Here is a 19,256-nt window from a genome sequence, read left to right as displayed (position 1 = left end):
ACCTTAAAGTCAACATGACAGGTCAAGTTCACTTTCCAGAACATTTCCATGTTTCTCAATTATTGCCCTATCTTTATATTATTTTCAGTCAGAATGGAAAGTTATTACATTTAGATAAAAGATTATGAAGATAAACACTTTTTCTTTTGATATTAATGTATACAGATGAATCGTGCACACCAGTAAAGTGTATTAAGAATGTACAATTTGATTTCATGTTGACTTGAATGTCATCTTTTTTAGTTGCTAATGTGTGTGATGGGCCTGAGACTGAAAGTCAATTAAAAAGAGTAACTGAAATGATAAGAAGCGAGACGGCTGCTGACACATGACCTCCAGTCTTCTGTAATACTGTGTTCACATGGCTGTGTGCGTCTCATGATCCAGTTTGTGCCCAGTTGTCCCAGTTGTAAATATATGTGTTGATGAAAGAAACAGCACCCATTTTGTCTGGGGAGCAGACAAAAAATATGCTATTATGCATACATACTGTATGTGTGTATCATAACTGATACATCGGCTCATATAGTATGATATACTGAGAATATGGAGATCATATTCCATATGAAAAACAAAAACACCTCAATTTTATTGAAAGGCTCAAACTCAGCAAATAAATGCAGTTTGTTGCAGATATTGATTTTTTTGCTTGTAATCTAAATCAATGAGACTACTTGCATAAAAATGCATATAAATATTAGTTGTCACTTAATATCTTCCACTAATATATCTTAGTAAGATGTTATTAAAATGATTCGTTTTATAATCAAAGCTCTGCAGTTTTACAACATATAATGCAATGTAATGCACTGATGAACAAATAAATGTTCCTCAAAAGCCTGATGGATCATATCATACATTTGAACATGATTAAAAATATATATATATATATGTATGGATAATCAAGTAAACCAAAGTTGCTTCAGGCAGTAAGAGTTCATTTGGAAATATTACTAACAGTATATAAGTTATTCTTACATTTACTTTATAAAAATTTCACAGTAAAAAGACACGTGAACCTTGACCTGAAGGTGGGCATTTTAACAATTATACTAAAAGGCCTTTTAGTTGCTGAAATTTATTTATTTTTTTAAATCAGACAGCAGATGGTATGTAGTAGATGTAGTTTTCAGCCAAGTTGATCATGCTCATCATTTAGAGGCTTTAGAATATTTACATATCAAATATGATACAGTAATTGTAGGGTTAAATGTGCATTTAATAGTATATTAATGTTTTGTTGAATGAGCCCCTGCTGGTAAATTCTGCAACTGCACACTCTGCTTCTAAAAAGCATTTCCCCCCACATTTGTATCCACATATTCTGAATAAATACATAACATATAATGTGTACAAAACATATTTAGAAGAAGAAAAAACACACACAAAATAACACATTTAAAATACTTACATGAATTTTAAGACTTCCATTGTGAGTTGATTCACACAGAGGTGGAGGGTGAAGTGCTCTATAAAACACAATTACATATCATCATCATCATCATCATCTTTACTCACTGCACGTGTGTGTATGTGTATGTGTATGTGAATGTGTGACTCACCTGAGTGTGTCCTGTTTGCTCGCTGTTTCTCTTTGAATCTCTTGCAGAGGCGGGTGAGTCGCCCCCTTTCATGCTGCCCACAGAAGATGAATCTGAACAACTGCTCTGAACTGAAAGAGAGAATGAGAAAAATAATAAAAACTTGTTCAAAAATAGTCTAGGGTGGCTCTGAGTTCATAATTGTGTTTACCAAAATTGTTAGCCTTTTTAGAACCATTTATATTAGTGGTACAAAAACAACTTACATCACATATGTATTCCATGTAAAAAGTCCAGATCAGTGATCACATCATTTATTTGTCTTAAGCCAAGTTTTAAGCGTAGTTTTAAAAATACTGTTTTAATGTGATGAGAGATAAAGTGACATCTGTTGGAAAACAAGGAGTATTGCATGCAGTGAAGGAACATGAGGATGGCCACGTCCAAAATCGCATACTCTCTTGAGTAGGTACTTTTTTTGAATAAGTAATTACTTCACGACCGCTAAAAAGCATGTTCTATATATTATGAATGTGTGTAGTATGAATGTTCGTATGTTGGTATGTACATTCACCATGTTGTCATTATCATGTGACCTACCAGCATGAGTTACGTCGCTCCACTGTCATTCACAAATCCTCTCCCGTGGCCTCATGGGATTGTAAAATGTTCATTGTATGCACAATTCAGTATGCACATTTCTTCTTTTGTCACATACTGTTTTTCATCTACTATATTGTAGGGACGTATGTGATTTTGGATGCAGCCGATAAATGTGTGCGTGTGTTTGGGCCTACCTAACCATATTTTGGGGACAAATTTGTAGCTGATCCTGACAAAACCTTATTTTGGGGAAGTCTTCAATTGTTTTGTTTTTATTGTAAAAATGCAGAAAGGTTTCTTTTAGGGTTAGGTTATTGTATGTATGACTAGCTGTATGCATGTAATGCAAGTCTATGCATTTAGATTTGTGTGTGTGTGTTTGTACCTCTGTCGTTCAGGCTGAAGCTGGAGTCCAGTTCTGAAACTTGAGCTCCTGTCACATCCAGTAGCAGCTTACTGGAAACTCCCATACACAGAGACTCCTTCAGACACAACTCTACACACACACATACACACACACACACACACACACACACACACACACACACACACACACACACACACACACACACACACACACACACACACACACACACACACACACACACACACACACACACACACACACACACACACACACACACACACACACACACACCTTTTTGTCAAATATGTGCATGAAAATGGATGAGGCATTCTTTACAATAAAATATGTCTGTGTGACTTCAGTATACAAGTCCATTTTTTAAGAGTCCAAAGTATAGAAAACACCATTAAACATGATGGTTAATGAACAAAACAGAATACAATGTGGAGTAAAGTATAATTTAAGTCTCATTTGCATAAAGAAAAGACAAAAGTGCAAATGCAAAAAAAAAAATGCCTTAATGACTGACATGGCTCCAATTCCCATAATTAATTAATCATTAATCACAAATTGGTGTTTTCCAAAAACTGCCCCTAGACAAGATCCTGCAAAAAAAAAAAAAAAAAAAAACCTACATGGACAGAAGACATCTAATTAAACTGTCTTTTAATGTTGTCTTAATTATACATAAATAACTAGGTCAATAACTGCAAAGTATTCCTTTTTAAGAGCTCATTAATTAGGGAAAATGGGCACTTAGTTAATTAAGCAGAACTTTGTGGTATTTAACTAATGGATTTTTGATGGTAAAATCTAAAGTAAAAATAAATCAAAAACTGTTCAAAATCCTAGTACGCTGCCTACTAAGACATCACCTGCAAGCATCATAAGACCTATTCTGACATTTTACATGGTGACGTTTGGTAATTTTAGAATTCACAGGAGGTAGTGGTCCAGTCTGAATCGCAAATGTCAGTGTTTTTCTCTCACCACCGCAGAGAAAATATTTTGGCAGAATAACTTTTATAAATAACTTTTTAATAACTTTGTTTTTTGACAAACACCAGGCTAGTGTGGTGATTTAATTTTGTCGCAATCGTCATCTCTGAGTAGGCAAGTAAACTGTAAGAATTAAGGAATTAGAAAATTATGGGCAGTCTGGTTGAGGAACGACCACTCCCCGAGAAGACAAAGGACCTTTCTCGAAATTAACATCTGACTCTCTCTTGAGAAACTAGCATCCCCGAGTCAATCACCTTCGCCATGTTGTCTCTCTCTCACGCTGAGATCACCAGATATTCACCCAAAAAACCTATATGGTTTAATGTGAATAATTATCATACAGTATTATACATGTTTGGTATCATTTGAAATGTCTCAGTGTAACTGATACAAAGGTCTCATTCCCCAAAAAGTAAACCAAAAGGTAATGAAGTTTTTAAGAGTTTAGAGATGACTTGCACACAGAGGAGGGTGTGTCTTCCAGGCAAATGGCATCCTGCTCCCAAAAGGTGTAAACTCTGAATGCAAATTCCCATTGTTAGCATATGTTTCCATGTTAAATAAGTTTCTGTCTCGGTCTGAGTACTTAAAGAAATGCAGCGAGAGGCTCAGGGCGATTTGTAGCTCAAATTAGCCCGTGATGCGGAGTGTGGGCAAGACTGTGCGGAGTGTGTATTTTATAATGTCAGGTTCACATCTTTTCTCTTTATTCCACAGCATTTGATGTTTTGTATTTACTATCTTTGAACTGATTATGAAATTGGCATGATACATTTACCTGACATAATAAAATTGTAAACATTTAATTTTATTCTGACTTACTCTGAAATTATTTTTAAAGAAGATTAAACGGATTCGTATGTTACCGCAAAATCTGTGTCAGATTAGTCACGACTAATATTTGGCACTAATTCAAGTGTACGTGGTCTTGTAAAGACAAGAAGTTAATTTCCGTTTAGGACAGCAAAATGCTGCTTGATCAACCTAAATTTGGGTGTGTCTTACCTCTGTTTTAATTTAATGTTACTTAAGATAAGTGTACGTGGGAAACCACGGCATGGCCAATCCAAAGCTATTATAAGAGAAGTAATGTTGGTCGACTTATATTTGTGGTAGTGGCCATACCTCTGCCTGAAGTTATTTTAAATTCAAGTGTATACAAAAACCACGGGGGCTGTACAAAAGTATCTGTGATTGTGTAAGCGTGAATGTGACCATCTCAGGTATATAGCCAATTACCTCTGTTTAGTGACCGAAAACTGACGAGTTTGTGATCGTGAGACCCACATTAAACAGAAAGGCGCGAGGACCTCAAAGCGACATAGATTCCTAATATGAACGGGTAAAATATAAGTAAAGAGTTGAAAAGAATAATCAAATGTGCTGCTAAACTATTATAGAAATGACAAATAACCAATTGGCATTCTAACCTAAATTATTGTGATAAAATGGAGTCAGATAAAAGTTTAATAGGAACTAAATTACTTTGCCACACGGAAAGACAGTAGACCTTCATCTGTTCTATAGGAAACCGCCATTGGACCGATTTAGACGGGCTTAAATGACGTATACAATTTTTATTTAACGATAATTGCTGAAGCTATTATCAAGGTATTGAATTAAGTTCAAATTCATTCAAGTTCAAAACAGTGTTGTCCTCCTAACAGGTTTAACAAAAAGAACTCTGAACATTTAAATAAATAAACATTTTTTTACACAAATACACAATACACAAATTGTTTTTAAAGTAAACAAATGTTTCCAACAGATTACAGTGCAAAAGAACTATAAAGAACAATAGGTTACACTTTACAATAAGGTCCTATTAAGTTAACGTTAGTTAATGCACATCCAGCTGGTTGTTATAGCAGAATAAACCCTGACAGGATGATCAGGTGATCATTGCATCACACTGAAGGGGTTTATTCTGTGATAACAAACTGTTGGACTTGTGACTAAGTGACAATAAAGGCTACTACTACTACTACTAAATGGCTACTTGCCACATAAGTAAATAATTAGACACTGAACATTGACTTGAGTTGAAATATTTTATTAGGTCTTTAAACGCAAAGCTTCCTCGAAGAAAGCAGTTGCTAACAATCGGCAAGTTCAAACTATATAACTCAAATACTGATGTGAGATGAAACTGTTTTAAAATCTTGCCTTTTTGTTATCTTATAATCCATTACAGTTTACAAAACAATCGTTGCAAAATGGCAGCAGCAGCGTTTGTATGAAACAAAAGAGCGAGTCCGCCATACCTGATGACATAATTAAATAACTGTACACAAAATATTTATTTGAGTTTAAATATTTTATTAGCTCACCAAATGCAAAACAAAACTGATAACTAACTTGTTATCAGTTTTTAATCAGCTGTTATCGGGGAATAACACACCACAGGATGGTGCGATTGACCAATCAGAATCAAGTATTCCACAGAGCCGTATAATAACTAATTATGCTTTGTTAATGTTCGTTAAAGGGTTAGTTCACCCAAAAAAAAAAAAAAAATCTGTCATCATATACTCACCCTAATGTTGTTCCAAACTCATAAGACTTTCGTACATCTTCAGAACACAAATGGAAGATATTTTTAATGAAATCTGAGAGATTTGTCCTTCCACTGATAGCTAGGCAACTACCACTTTGACGCTTCAAAAAGTTAATAAAGAGATCGTAAAACTAATCCATATGAATTGAGTGGTTTAGTCCAAATTTTCTGAAGAGACACGATCACTTTATATGATGAACAGCACTTTTAAAAAGTGCACTTTGTAATTATTCCAAACTAAAGTTAATTTCGAACATTTTAAATCATTATGATTTAATACAATTTATTAAAGAATTATTTTAAAGAAGTTCACTTTTTTGATGTGTTGACTAACAGACTACAGACAAGTACTGATTATAATATTCAATATTACATTTAAAGTTTATATTTTAAATGTACAAAATTACAACTTCATCATTACAAATGCATGATTAAGATACATGATTAAATATTAAAATACTTGCCATACAAGTTTCAATACAAATGACATTAAAGTATATTTTAGTTTACCATAAGTGCTTGTCAGTACATTAGACAGTATTTAACCATATTTAAATATCATAATTATGAATTGAAATATAAAGATGTACTTAAGTCCTACTTAAGTGGGTCAAACAACACTCTAAAGTTAAGCTAATTGTATTTAATATAAATTTAAACTATATAACTATATATAAAACATTTAATTTAATTGCATGTCTCAAAACATTACATTCAGTTGACACTTAAGTATATTCTTTGAAAGTATATTATTTCTGTAATAAGTAATCTTTTTAAATGTATGCTAAAGTGTACTCTTTTTCATAAGGGGAATGTTGTGAAATGTCAACCATAAATATAGTCATATTTTATTCAATACTGCATCAAAAGAAAATTATCAACAGGAAAAGGAACAGAGTAATACGTAAAAGACATCAGAGATGAGAGGAGACTGGTGATGTAAAGGTGAGAGGTCAAAGGTTAGTTCCTGACCTGTGTTATGGATGGCATGAGTCCAGAGCAGCTGTGCGATATCGTGGGTCCAGGTTCCTCTTTCCTGTGCGCTGGCAGCCTGGAGAGTGAGACAGTCCCTGGTGCGTGACACCTGTCTCACCCACACTTCAAATCTCAGTCCGTCATCCCCGACGCTCTGAGTGAGGCCCATCTCACCCGTCTGAGGAAACACAGTTAGTGTGACGTTCTAAGATCAAATGTGTGTGAATGTGCAATGACCTGAAGAAATATCAGGTCATTAATATAAGTATATAAGAAGTGAGTTTTACTGATCAGACTACCAACATTAGGAATATTTGTACACACTAAAAAAGATGCCAATATGCTAATATACTTTAAAAGAATATCCTTAAAGGATAGTTCACCCAAAAATGAAAATTAGCCCATGATTTACTCACCATGAAGCCATCCAAGGTGTATGACATTCTTCTTTCAGACGAATACAATCGGAGTTATTAGTAGTGGGAAGTTCGGATAATTTTACTGACTCGGATCTTTGAATCTCGTTCATCAAAATGAGGCATTTTTTTCCGAGTCATTTCGTTCATTTCAGCAGAATGTATTTAAAATGTTATATGTTAGCCAAATTCCCCAAACACATCAAATGTTAATCACATTTAGAATAAGAAAGAAATTGCAATGCAAGGAAAAGGCCAAATTATGAGAAACAAAAACTATTTATCTTGGTCTTCAGGCTATGCAGTCTGTTAGTTTACCTCACCTCCCGATCTAAGAACGTCCGTTCATTCTGTGACATCCTCATAAACTGAGCTATGCAGTCTGTAGTACCGGATACAGAATTGATTAGTTGACGTTTCGAGTCTATCGACTTCGGGTTCGAGTCATTCGTTCATCACGTGACAGCCCCATATAGGCTGAGCTATGCAGTCGATACCGGATACAGAATTGATTAATTTATCTTTTGAGTCTTCGGGTTCCAGTCATTCGTTCATCACATGACAAAAGAACGAAAGACTCAGAAGAATCAGACCTGAAGACTCAAGAGGTGAACTAATCATTTCTCTTTCCGGTACTGACAGCATAGCCTATGGGACTGATGGGAAGAACGAAAGACTTGGACCCGAACCTGAAGACTCAAAAGATGAACTAATCATTTCTGTTTCCAGTACAGAATCCATAGGATGTTGCGCAGGCGCGGTCAAGACAAAATGAACGAATCACTCTCTGAGACAACTCGGTAGTCCCGAGTCATAATAAAGATTCGTTCAAAATGAACGAATCGTTCATGACTGACCCATCACTAGGAGTTATATAAAAAAATGTCCTGTCTCATCCAAGCTTTATAATAAATTTGAAGACCAAAAAAGTTCATCCATCCATTATAAAAGTAATCCATATGGCTCCAGGAGGTTAATAAAGGCCTTCTGAAGTGAAGTCAATCGTTTGTGTAAAATACCCATATTTAAAACTTTACAAACTATAATCACTAGCTTCCAACAGACGGCCGTACGCATCGTTTTACGGTGGAAGACTAACCCCTGACACAACGCGAAGCGCAATGACGAACGCGGAAGCTCAGAGGAAAGAGCAAAACAAAACACTGGTCGTGAATTAGCTATTGTGAAGAGAAATTTCATAGGATTTCTATATAATAGAAGAGGAGCTTCGGTTTGTTGCACAGCCCTATTTGTTTAAACCGCGAGAGGCGTCTAAGCTTACGATACTCCTACATCCTACGTCATACATGCGCCACGGGATGCTCTTTTGGCGCAAGTCGACTTGCGTAGTGTGCGTACGGTCGTCTGCCGGAAGCTAGTTATTTTACATTTTAAATGATAAATATGGGTATTTTTCTAACAAAAACCTATGGCTTCGCTTAAGATGGCCTTTATTAACCCACCGGAGCCGTGTGGAGTATATTTATCATGGATGGATGCACTTGGGCTTCAAATTTTCTCCAGCCATTCACTCCTATTGTAAAGCTTGGAAGAACCAGGACATTTTTTAATATAACTCTGATTGTATTCGTCGGAAAGAAGAATGTCATATACACCAAGGACAGCTTCAGGGTGAGTAAATCATGGGCTAATTTTCATTTTTGGGTGAACTAACCCTTTAAGTGTTAAATTAATGTAATGTTTTCGGAGACTTAATTGCATGTTAAATGCAATTAGCTGAACTCTAGATTGCCTTTTGACCCACTTAAGTAGGACTTAAGCCCCGTTGAGGAGCCAAGCCCCGTTAAGTAGGACTTAAGTACATCTTTCTGTGTAATTTCATAATTATAAAAATGGTTTACTGCTGAATGCACTGACAAGCATTTATGTTGAACTAAAATGCATTTTAATGTAATTTCTATTGAAACTTGAATGCCATGTATTCTAACTAGGGGTGTAACGATACGCGTATTCGTATCGAACCGTTCGGTACGAGGCTTTCGGTTCGGTTTTCGGTACGCATTACGTACCGAACGGTTACGTACCGAACAAAATTTCGTTATTTCAAATGAAGGCGCGTCGCGGGTGGCAAGCGCGCTCATAGAGGCTGGTGCGACCACAACATCAACTGGCAAATGCAATGTAAGGAACGAAACTGAGCTACTCTTATTGTGTTTGTGTGGACCGTTTATCAGTTTTGACCTGTGAAGCGGGACTCGTGAGCCCTATGCGCGAGCCTGATCAAGCAACACCACACAGCGCTAAGAGATCCAGACCAGTAAAGAAAGCATTTGAATTTCCAATGCTTTTTGAATTCGCCACTGAAGTAATAACATCGCTGCGAGATCTAGTGAGAAACATGCACATTTCTCTGTTATTAACGGATCAAACAGCGCTGACGTGGAAACCAGGAAGAAACATCGTGCCATGAATGAACTATCCAGTGTCCACAGATCAGCAACATTCACCGTGGAATGGATTTGCTGTAGTAACACTAACACTGTTTTATTTTGACATTATGAATACAATTGCTGCCCTCAAATATTAATCTGAACTAAAATGAACCTTTGTTTATAACTAGCCTACTACAACAATATTACATTTCATTTTGTCCAAGGAGCTGTTTTGTTTTATATGCTCATAAGAAGAGTCAAGTATAGCTCCATTATTGCTCAGTAAAAAAAGCACAAAAAAAATTTAATAAAAAAATCATACTTTATGATGTTAGTTTCATTAAATAAAATAATAATAATAAAAAAATTTATTCAAGGAAATTTCTCAAAATTTCTCAATTTATTTTTGCTGTTGCCTATGGAAAACGTACCGAACCGAACCGTACCGAACCGTGACACAAGTGTATCGTATCGAACCGAACCGTGAATTTTGTGAACCGTTACACCCCTAATTCTAACATATTAGTAATTACACATTTGTAATAATGAAGTTGCAATTTAGTATATTTAAAATATAATTTTAAATGTAATATCAAAGAACACACTACAGTTAAAAATATAATCAATACTTATACATATGCCGTAGCATGTTAGTCAACATATCAGATTAAGTGTACTTCTTTAAAGCAAAATAAAATATTATAAAAACTTGATTTAAAATGTCAAATTTAAAGTTTTACTGTGAAAGTACATTATTACAAATTGCATTTTACAAAGTGGGTTAAGAAATATAGTAATGAAAGTGTACTCTCTTTAAGTACAATGAGGTTGTGTGAAATTTATCGTCTCATACTGTTGTCATTTTTTAGAAAATTGCAGGCACTATCCTGTGCAGTACATTAGTATCCCCCCCACAGCCTGTGTGTGTGTACCTTAATGCTGTGTTTGAAACTGTACACACTGCATCCCGGATTGGGTGTTTTGTGTTTGGTGAAGATGACGTAGTTCTGATAGAGGAAGACGTTTCTGATTCCCGTCTTTTTCCGTCTGCCTCCACCGCACACACACAGCTCACCCTGACGCACCAGCTCTCCACGCTCCGCCACGGGTATCTGAAACACACACACGCGTTGGGTTTTCATGTTTTATGGGGACATTCCATAGATGTAATGATTTTTATTCTGTACAAACTGTATATTCTATCCCCTAACCATAAACATCACAGAAAACTTGCTTCATTTTTACATTTTCAAAAAATATCACTTGGTATGATTTATAAGCACAGCAGAGCATCATCTTCTTGTTGTTGTGCGATTTGATATGATATGAATGCTATGGAGGATGCATCAATATTGAAGTTATATATGGAGAGTTTGGTTCCAAAACGCGATAAACGTCATTAAAAAAAAATAAAATAAATGAGTTCCTGCAAAAATCAGTATTGTATCTGGTTGGTATTGAAAAGTACATTTTTAATTTTACATAAAATGCGATATCCGCCGTGTTATTCTGTCATGTTTTCTCCCTTTCTTTCCAAATCGCGACAAACGTCAGTCTCCCTTCTCTTCTTTTTTTTTTCTTATCTACTTTGTACTTTTCGATCAACACACACAAAAAAAATATATAATTTTTACAGCATTGATGAACCTGTGGTGGTTTCTGTGGTGGATAAGAAACATAAGGCATCGAAATCGAATCATTTACGTGAGGAGATTAAGAAGATGAGGCACTCGAGAGGAGGAAAAATATCGGCTGATGCTTGTTCTCACATGACGCAAGAGAGGAAAAAAGTGGGCAAACTTCAAGCCAAGTCAACTTCCCAATGAAAGCACAGTGAAAGAAGCAAAAAGGAAGGATGTGCTGAACTTGCTCTCTGAAATTTGTGTGAGTGCCGATGTGCCTTCTATGATAATGCACTCTCTCAGTCACAGACGAACGATGTTGACTGTGACAGTCATGAAGAGTAGCTGCCCATTGTGTCAGCCTTTTGAGAGTGACCATTCAGTGATTTCTTAATGAATGATAAGTTGTTGAATGTTTTTACAAAGAATATTGTTATATTAGTGCAATAGATTTGTAGTATGCACAAGACAATCAATTTCAATACAACAAAGATGTCTTAAATATGAATGTATTTATAATTATAATTTATTTATAACTATAATTTTCTGTAGTCTAATACAAGAGGTGTCATGTGCAAATCAGTTTTCAATCTTCTTTACAGTTCTATTTTGAACAGTTTTACACAGATATTATATTAATGCAATGGATTTATAGTATGCACAAGACAACAAATTCAGTGTGTTAAAAATGAATGTGATTTTTATTCATTGTTTAAAACCTGAAGCATAACTCTGGCATTACTCAACCCATAGCCCTCAGCAGGGCTATGGGTTGAATAAAATCTTTAAAAGTATATTTTAGGCCTAAAAGTAATATAAAATTGATACTATAATGGGCCCTATTTTAACGATCTGAAACGCAAGTAACTTTGAGGGCGGATCTTGGGTGCTGTTGCTATTATACCGGCGGGATAAATTACTCTTGCGCCCGACGCAAATCTAAAATGGGTTGGTCTGAAGTAGCTTCATTATTCATAGGTGTGGTTTGGGCGTAACGTGAAATAAACCAATCAGAGCGACATCTCACATTCCCTTTAAGAGCAGGCGCGCTTGTTCCATGGCGGCTTGCTATTATAATGGCGGATTTGCCAGGCGCACACCAGGAGCGGTTCACAGCCGAGGAGACCGACGTTCTCGTCAGGGCCATAAAAAAACGAGAAGTGACATTGTATGGGGATGGGAGAAACCCACCCAAATTAGCTTCGATTAAACAGGTGTATAATAATTTGGGTAAATGTGTAAGCTAGATTTATGCCTATTTTTTCACATCTTCATGGACACAACAATGATTTACCTGGTGTGTTAATATTGTTCCTTGTAATAATGTATGGTTTTCTAAAAATGAGAACTGCTGTGTCTGTGTGTAGATGAGATAAGCAAAGTGTAGCCTATGCGTGTTGTGCACACGCTACATTGATTATGGCCAAGCATGCGACCTTAAAGGACAAGTTCGGTATTTTACACTTAAAGCCCTGTTTACAGATCGTATCTGATGAAATACAACGGTTAAGATAAAAATCTGTTCATCGCGGGGAGCACTAATAATAATAATAATAATTCATTACATTTATATAGCGCTTTTCTCGGCACTCAAAGCGCTTTACATAGAAGGGGGAATCTCCTCAACCACCACCAATGTGCAGCATCCACTTGGATGATGCGACGGCAGCCATATTGCGCCAGAACGCCCACCACACACCAGCTTACTGGTGGAGAGGAGACAGTGATGAACCCAATCAGTATATGAGGATGATTAGGAGGCCATGATGGACAGAGGCCACTGGGCAAATTTGGCCAGGATGCCGGGGTTACACCCCTACTCTTTCGAAAGACATCCTGGGATTTTTAATGACCACAGAGAGTCAGGACCTCGGTTTAACGTCTCATCCGAAGGACGGATGCACTGAGGGAAACGACTGGTACACACCTCGAGGATGGTCCAGCGCGTTCCGATGGCGGCTCTGCTGGCTGCGGTGCGTGAGAGGGATGAGGGTTCCTAGGAGATTGGTTCCACAAAGGAAGCGCGCTCACCATGATTCTCAGGTCTCCCGTGTCAGTGCACGAAGCAACCCTCTGAGGAGGGTTAGATCGAGGAGCAGGCACGAGGACTCCGCCCCTTTGCAGGAACGAGAGTCTCGAACGCAGCTCCGAGATGGTCATCTTCCCACAATGGGTACATGACTCATCCACGAAAGCTGCCTCAGCGTGTTCGAGGCCCAGACACACGAGGCAGCGATCGTGACCATCGTGATCCCAGCTAACGACCGCATCCGGAAACACACAGATAGAATGTCATCTTTATAAAGACGCGCGTTCTATCTGTGTAAGCTCTTTTAGGGACTGCTCTCGCTAGTGCTGAAGCACGCAGTGGAGCGGTCACTGCAAACACAGAAAGGAATGAGCACTTGTCTGTGCGCTGTCTCTTTCCTCGCCGGTCTTACCAGCCGTGAAAACGGTCTTTGAGCGCTCTCATGCGCACCTTACCAGCTGTTAGAACAGATTTTGTTTGCTCAGAACAACAAAAACAAAAAGGAAAGAAAGAGAGAGAGAGAGAAAAAAAGACCACTCGCGCTGTTGTGCTGTGTCACTCGCGCCAGTATGGAGAGGTCCGCAAAAGAAAGCTCGCTCAGGTTTCAAAATCTTCTTCTGAAGAGTTGTAGAAAGCATCGAAGTGCTTGGCTACGAAGCAAAAGACTAAAGTACAATCGCACCTTCTACTCATTATATACCGTGCTGCATGGCTGAGCAGCTGATGCAAATGATTGCATGCCAATGTGCGTTGGCTCGTTTAGTTTCACTTGAAGTAGATTGGCCTCTCTAGCGAGATTCTTATCCGTCGGTCACGGCGTACGTTGAGAGTGACCGACTGATAAGGGAACTCACGTTATTACTGTCTTACTGAAATAGTTCTGCTAAGCAGCTGTGGGCCACTTTTACCTAAAACTGTGTCTATTAATGCATGTCTTTCGTTCTTACTACTTTGAGTAAAGATAAAGGATGGAGCAAGATTTTCTTTGCAAACTTTAATGTTACATCAGTCATTACCGTTAGTGTTCGGCTAACAGTTATTAACCCTCTGAGGTCGGCAAACGCGCCCCCGCGTTTTGCTGGATTTTCTTCACATTGTAGTACAATAAACTTAAATTACTCCGTCATTTATGGTTATACAGAAAAAAGAAATATAAAAAAAGAATCTGTGATATTTCTACTTTTGTATGTGTCCACTTACAATCAAATCAAAACATTGTGCTTTTGTAAAATAAAGAAAATAAACAGGGTGTGCTGTCATGTACTCATGTACGCGCCTCTCCGTCGCGGTGAACTTTTTTTTCTTGAGCACGTCTATAAACTGAAACAAAACTCAGCAAATACTTGTCACACATTTATGAGCCATATACCTTTATAAACATTTAAGTGTGTACTTTTAAATGATCGGATTCAAACTGAAAACAAATATTCTCTGTTTAAGTAATTTGTATAAAACCAACAGGATGTCCAGTATCTCAAACGCTTGCTAATTACTTTTAATTCGACCACGCCCACTCGCGCAAAAGTGATTCACATGCAAATCGTCCACATGGGACGCGAACGCCCTCGTTACCTCAAACACAAAACACCAAAACACTTCACAAGTCTCTGCTTTTCGTCGAGTTTGGAAGACGCGCTGTGAGCTTACATTGGATTTACCCCCAGAAGAAGAAGAACGCGATTTGAAGACAAGAAAGATGTAAGGTAAGAAATTCTTACTTATTAGTTTATGGTATTGTTGCATAAACTTCACATTGCAGTTGAACTGTTGCTAGATATATGGTGAATATTATACTATTTAGACCCGTGTTTACTGTTAAATACTGTTTGTGGATATCTGCTCAAACATAGATATGTATAACCATAATGTTTAATATTTTGGAGCGCGATGGCGTTTGAATGTATCATATTTTGGAGCGCGCTGTGGGTTTGAATGTATCATATTTTGGAGCGCGCTGTGCATTTGAATGTATCATATTTTGGAGCGCACTGTGGGTTTGAATGTATCATATTTTGGAGCGCGCTGTGGGTTTGAATGTATCATATTTTGGGGCGATCGCGTTTGAAAGGAAAAATGCACCAAACATTAGGCTTTATGTTTTTACTATTATCTCATTTCATATCATCATAACGAATGGAAACATTTGAAGTAACATATGATAATCAATATATTTTTCTATAGCATTGTTACTGAAATCTTTTGGAAGATTTATAGGCTGCTATAGGTTATTGTTATTGTTATAATTATTTTATACAGTACTGCACATAGCGTATGCCTACAAGGCACAACAAACATGGTGTTCATTATATTATATATTGTTGGAAACATTTGTGTGTGTGTGTGTGTATTCTGTGAATTTTAAAAAGCAATTTTAACCAGAAAAATCTCAAATGTATTCCCAAAATCGTGCAGGCCTAGTTTCTCTTGATACCAGTATGTTCACTTTTTTTCTTTTCTTTCAGGGACCAGATGCAACTGAGTCCTGCTGACTTCAACATTCACATGAGTCTCTGTACATGAACATGGTGAAGTGAAAATCAAACACCTTGGAAATGAAAGGTATGTACAATGTTTTTAGGAATGGCACAAAGGTCTCTGTCTTTGGATCGTTGTTTTCAATGTGCTCTTTTGTCATTTGTATTTTTGGATTGTGTTGTGTTGTAAATAAATCCAAACAATCTAAAAGACATTCTTTTTTTAAATCTCCTCATTCTTTGTGCAAGGTTGCTCTGAATGACAGGGCCTGATCGCTCCTAATAGGGCAGTTAGGGGAGTGTCTTTGTCTTTCTCAGGTGTTGAAGGCTTACATATTCATGAGATGATCACGCCTCTTCGCATATGGCTTTCTCACACAAAACACGTCTTAGGAATTTTAAATCAATATATTGTCTTATCTGAATGAGCAGTCAGGGTGATTTTCACATAGTTTTGGAGCAAATATTCTAGGCTACGTGATACAATTTTCAAAAGTCTTGTGAAAAATAATCAGTATGGGTTTCATGGCCTTATTTCAGTGACAATTTTTTTTGGTATTATCACAAACCACGCATAAATGTCATTATCTCAAAACTACAAACTTTTACATACATGCTGCTGATATATTATTGTAGCAGAGTTTGTGCTAAATACAGTGTAATAAGACTTTAGCCATGACAATGTCACAAGTAACAGAAATAAGCACAAATGTCAGAGCATGTCAGAACACCTCCAGGGCCAGAAAACAGCTCAGACCTCAGAGGGTTAATAGTTAAAGGACAAGTTCGGTATTTTACACTTAAAGCCCTGTTTACAGATCGTTTCTGATGAAATAGAACGGTTAAGATAAAATTTTGGACACATGCTCCTGTCCCGAGAATTTTAGGTTTCTTTCGCTTCCCCCCACCCCCACCTCCAGAATGGCTGCATATGTGCACTGGAACAATCCTTCCTAAAATGCATGAAACTTTCGTTTACAAAGATGTGAAACTCACCGAGTGGTAAGGGGTATTCACTGATATGCTCACACAAAAATCGCTGCAAAAGATGCTTTCCAACAGGTTTTATCGTAGTTTTTGTACAACTCCATTGACTTGTATTGGATGTGCTGTGAGGTACGGTATTACTCCGCAGCCGGAAACTGGGCTGGAGTGTCTATTATTCAAGCTCTCAACGGAATAATGTACGGGTGTAAGGCGTTTGGAAAAATAGCATCTTGGAAAGCATCTTTTGCAGCGATTTTTGTGTGAGCATATTAGTGAACACCCCTGACCACTCGGTGAGTTTCACGTATTTGTAAACAAAAGTTTAATGCGTTTTAGGAAGGATTGTTCCAGTGCACATATGCAGCCATTCTGGAGGTGGGGGGGAAAGCGAAAGAAACCTAAAATTCTCGGGACAGTAGCATGTGTCCAAATTTTAATCTTAACCGTTCTATTTCATCAGAAACGATCTGCTTTAAAGTGTACCGAATACCGAAAATACCGAACTTGTCCTTTAATAAAGTTCCAGCATGTACACCGCAATAAATTAGAAATATACACATCAGTTTGTTGATGGACATTCACTTGTTAATGCTGATGCTGATGGTGAGGAATTACAGCTGAAACATCTCATAATGGAGGTTCGGGGTGAAAATCGATGTCATCGTTACTGTCTTTACAGTGTGTACAATCGCTGAGGACTTGGTAAACCAATCGTAACAGACTGGGCCATCTGGCCAATCAGAGCAGAGTAGGCTCTCAGAAAGGGGGAGAGACTTTAGAGGGACTGATTCATCCGACGAGTCGTTTGAGAATCACTGAAAAATGTGGTGATGTGCAATGTATATTATGAGAAAATGTAAGTGTTTCTTGATCTTTGATGCATGTAAACCTGTTGTAGGAGACCTCCAAAACAAAATTAGGAACCTTTAAAATAGCATAATAGGGGCACTTTAAAATGTTAATATGTTAGCATGTATAAGTTATAACATTATGTTGATGTGATCTGTTGTGCTTTAAACTGCATCAAGCTGCTCTCTTTTGACCACCAGGAGGCAGCACTGCAGTGGAAATGCTCACTGTGACTTCACAAAGACATACTGTGGACTCAGACATGAATGAATGTTTTATTCTCTTACTAGACACCCCGTGATGAGATCACTGGCTCGCAGATCTGCTCCGTGCCGCTGGGCGTGTTTTAGGATGGAGAGGGCGGAGTCTGAAGTGGGATTTAGACCGCCCAGTTCCTCCAGTGTCTGGCAGTACTGCTCCAGTCTCTGAATGGGAGTGGAGAGACACTGAGGAAATGGAGGAGCAGGAACAAGAGAGGAAGACAGCTTTGACTGGGGAGAGAGAGAGAGAGAGAGAGAGAGAGAGAGAGAGAGAGAGAGAGAGAGAGAGAGAGAGAGAGAGAGATCCGGTTGATTAATTTAACAATGTTTTATTTTTATGTCACAGACATCAAAAACACTTTTGCCACTCTGTGGGCAAAGACAGTAGTGCAACATGAACTATTCTACAGTATGTTGAGCCAAGTATGGATAGGTCAGACTTATGATGTTCGACTAGTCACCCAGTACATTAAGCAGTATGCTTTAACAATATTTCAAAATATAATAGAAGTAATTATGAAATTACATGTGCTTAAGTCCTACTTAAGTGGGTCAAAAAGCACTCTAAAGTTCAGCTAACTGCATTTAACCTTTAATCAGTGTTTGGGGTCACACAGACCCCAATGGATTTTTCCTTCATTTTTTAAAAGTGTTAACTTCATCTCAGGGGCATGAAACTCTGGAACTTTTCCTAAATAATCTATCTAAACATGCACAAAAAAACTGGGCTTGATTTGGTTGTTCTAAAGGTGGGTAAAAAAAATTTTACCTTTTAAGGTGTTTGGGGTCAAAATGACCCCACATTGAAAATGAATGGGAAAATGAAAAAAATGACTTTTTTTTATTTTATTTGTCAAAAAAATAAAAGTAAATCCATTATAAATCTGAAAATTTCTACATAGAAACCAAGGTCTGGTCCTAGAGCATAAATAAAAAGTAGAGCGAACTTTCTATCTCATACACACACACACACACACACACACAAACACATAAACAAACACACAAATGTTATGTGTTTGCAACAGAGAGCATTTTTACAGAAATTGGCAAATAAAATAAACAAAACTGGCATAAATCTAAAAGAAATTACATTTAAATCAAGGTCTGGTCCTAGAGCATAAACCCAAAGTGGAACGAACTTTCTATCTCATACACACACACACACAAACACACACAAACAC

At 37.3% G+C, this 19,256-nt stretch overlaps 1 protein-coding gene across 1 annotated transcript in view; it reads right to left on the bottom strand.

The window, feature by feature from the left end:
* Positions 1–1,411: 1,411 nt before the first annotated feature.
* The window catches only part of arhgef40 (Rho guanine nucleotide exchange factor (GEF) 40), a gene marked incomplete at its 5' end in the record, with an annotated part of 47,028 nt that continues 29,183 nt past the window's right edge, over positions 1,412–19,256 (bottom strand). Inside the window, 6 exon segments of the mRNA XM_082161942.1 lie at positions 1,412–1,469; positions 1,563–1,672; positions 2,530–2,640; positions 7,043–7,223; positions 10,787–10,966; positions 18,103–18,306. Coding sequence (XP_082018068.1) covers positions 1,443–1,469; positions 1,563–1,672; positions 2,530–2,640; positions 7,043–7,223; positions 10,787–10,966; positions 18,103–18,306 — 813 coding nt within the window. The 3' untranslated portion in view covers positions 1,412–1,442.

The sequence above is a fragment of the Leuciscus leuciscus genome, assembly GCF_965113295.1.
Source record: "Leuciscus leuciscus genome assembly, chromosome: 2".
In the NCBI taxonomy this organism is placed as follows: Eukaryota; Metazoa; Chordata; class Actinopteri; order Cypriniformes; family Leuciscidae; genus Leuciscus; species Leuciscus leuciscus.
The sequence above is the reverse complement of the archived record's forward strand: the minus strand, read 5'-3'. Positions and strand labels throughout refer to the sequence as shown.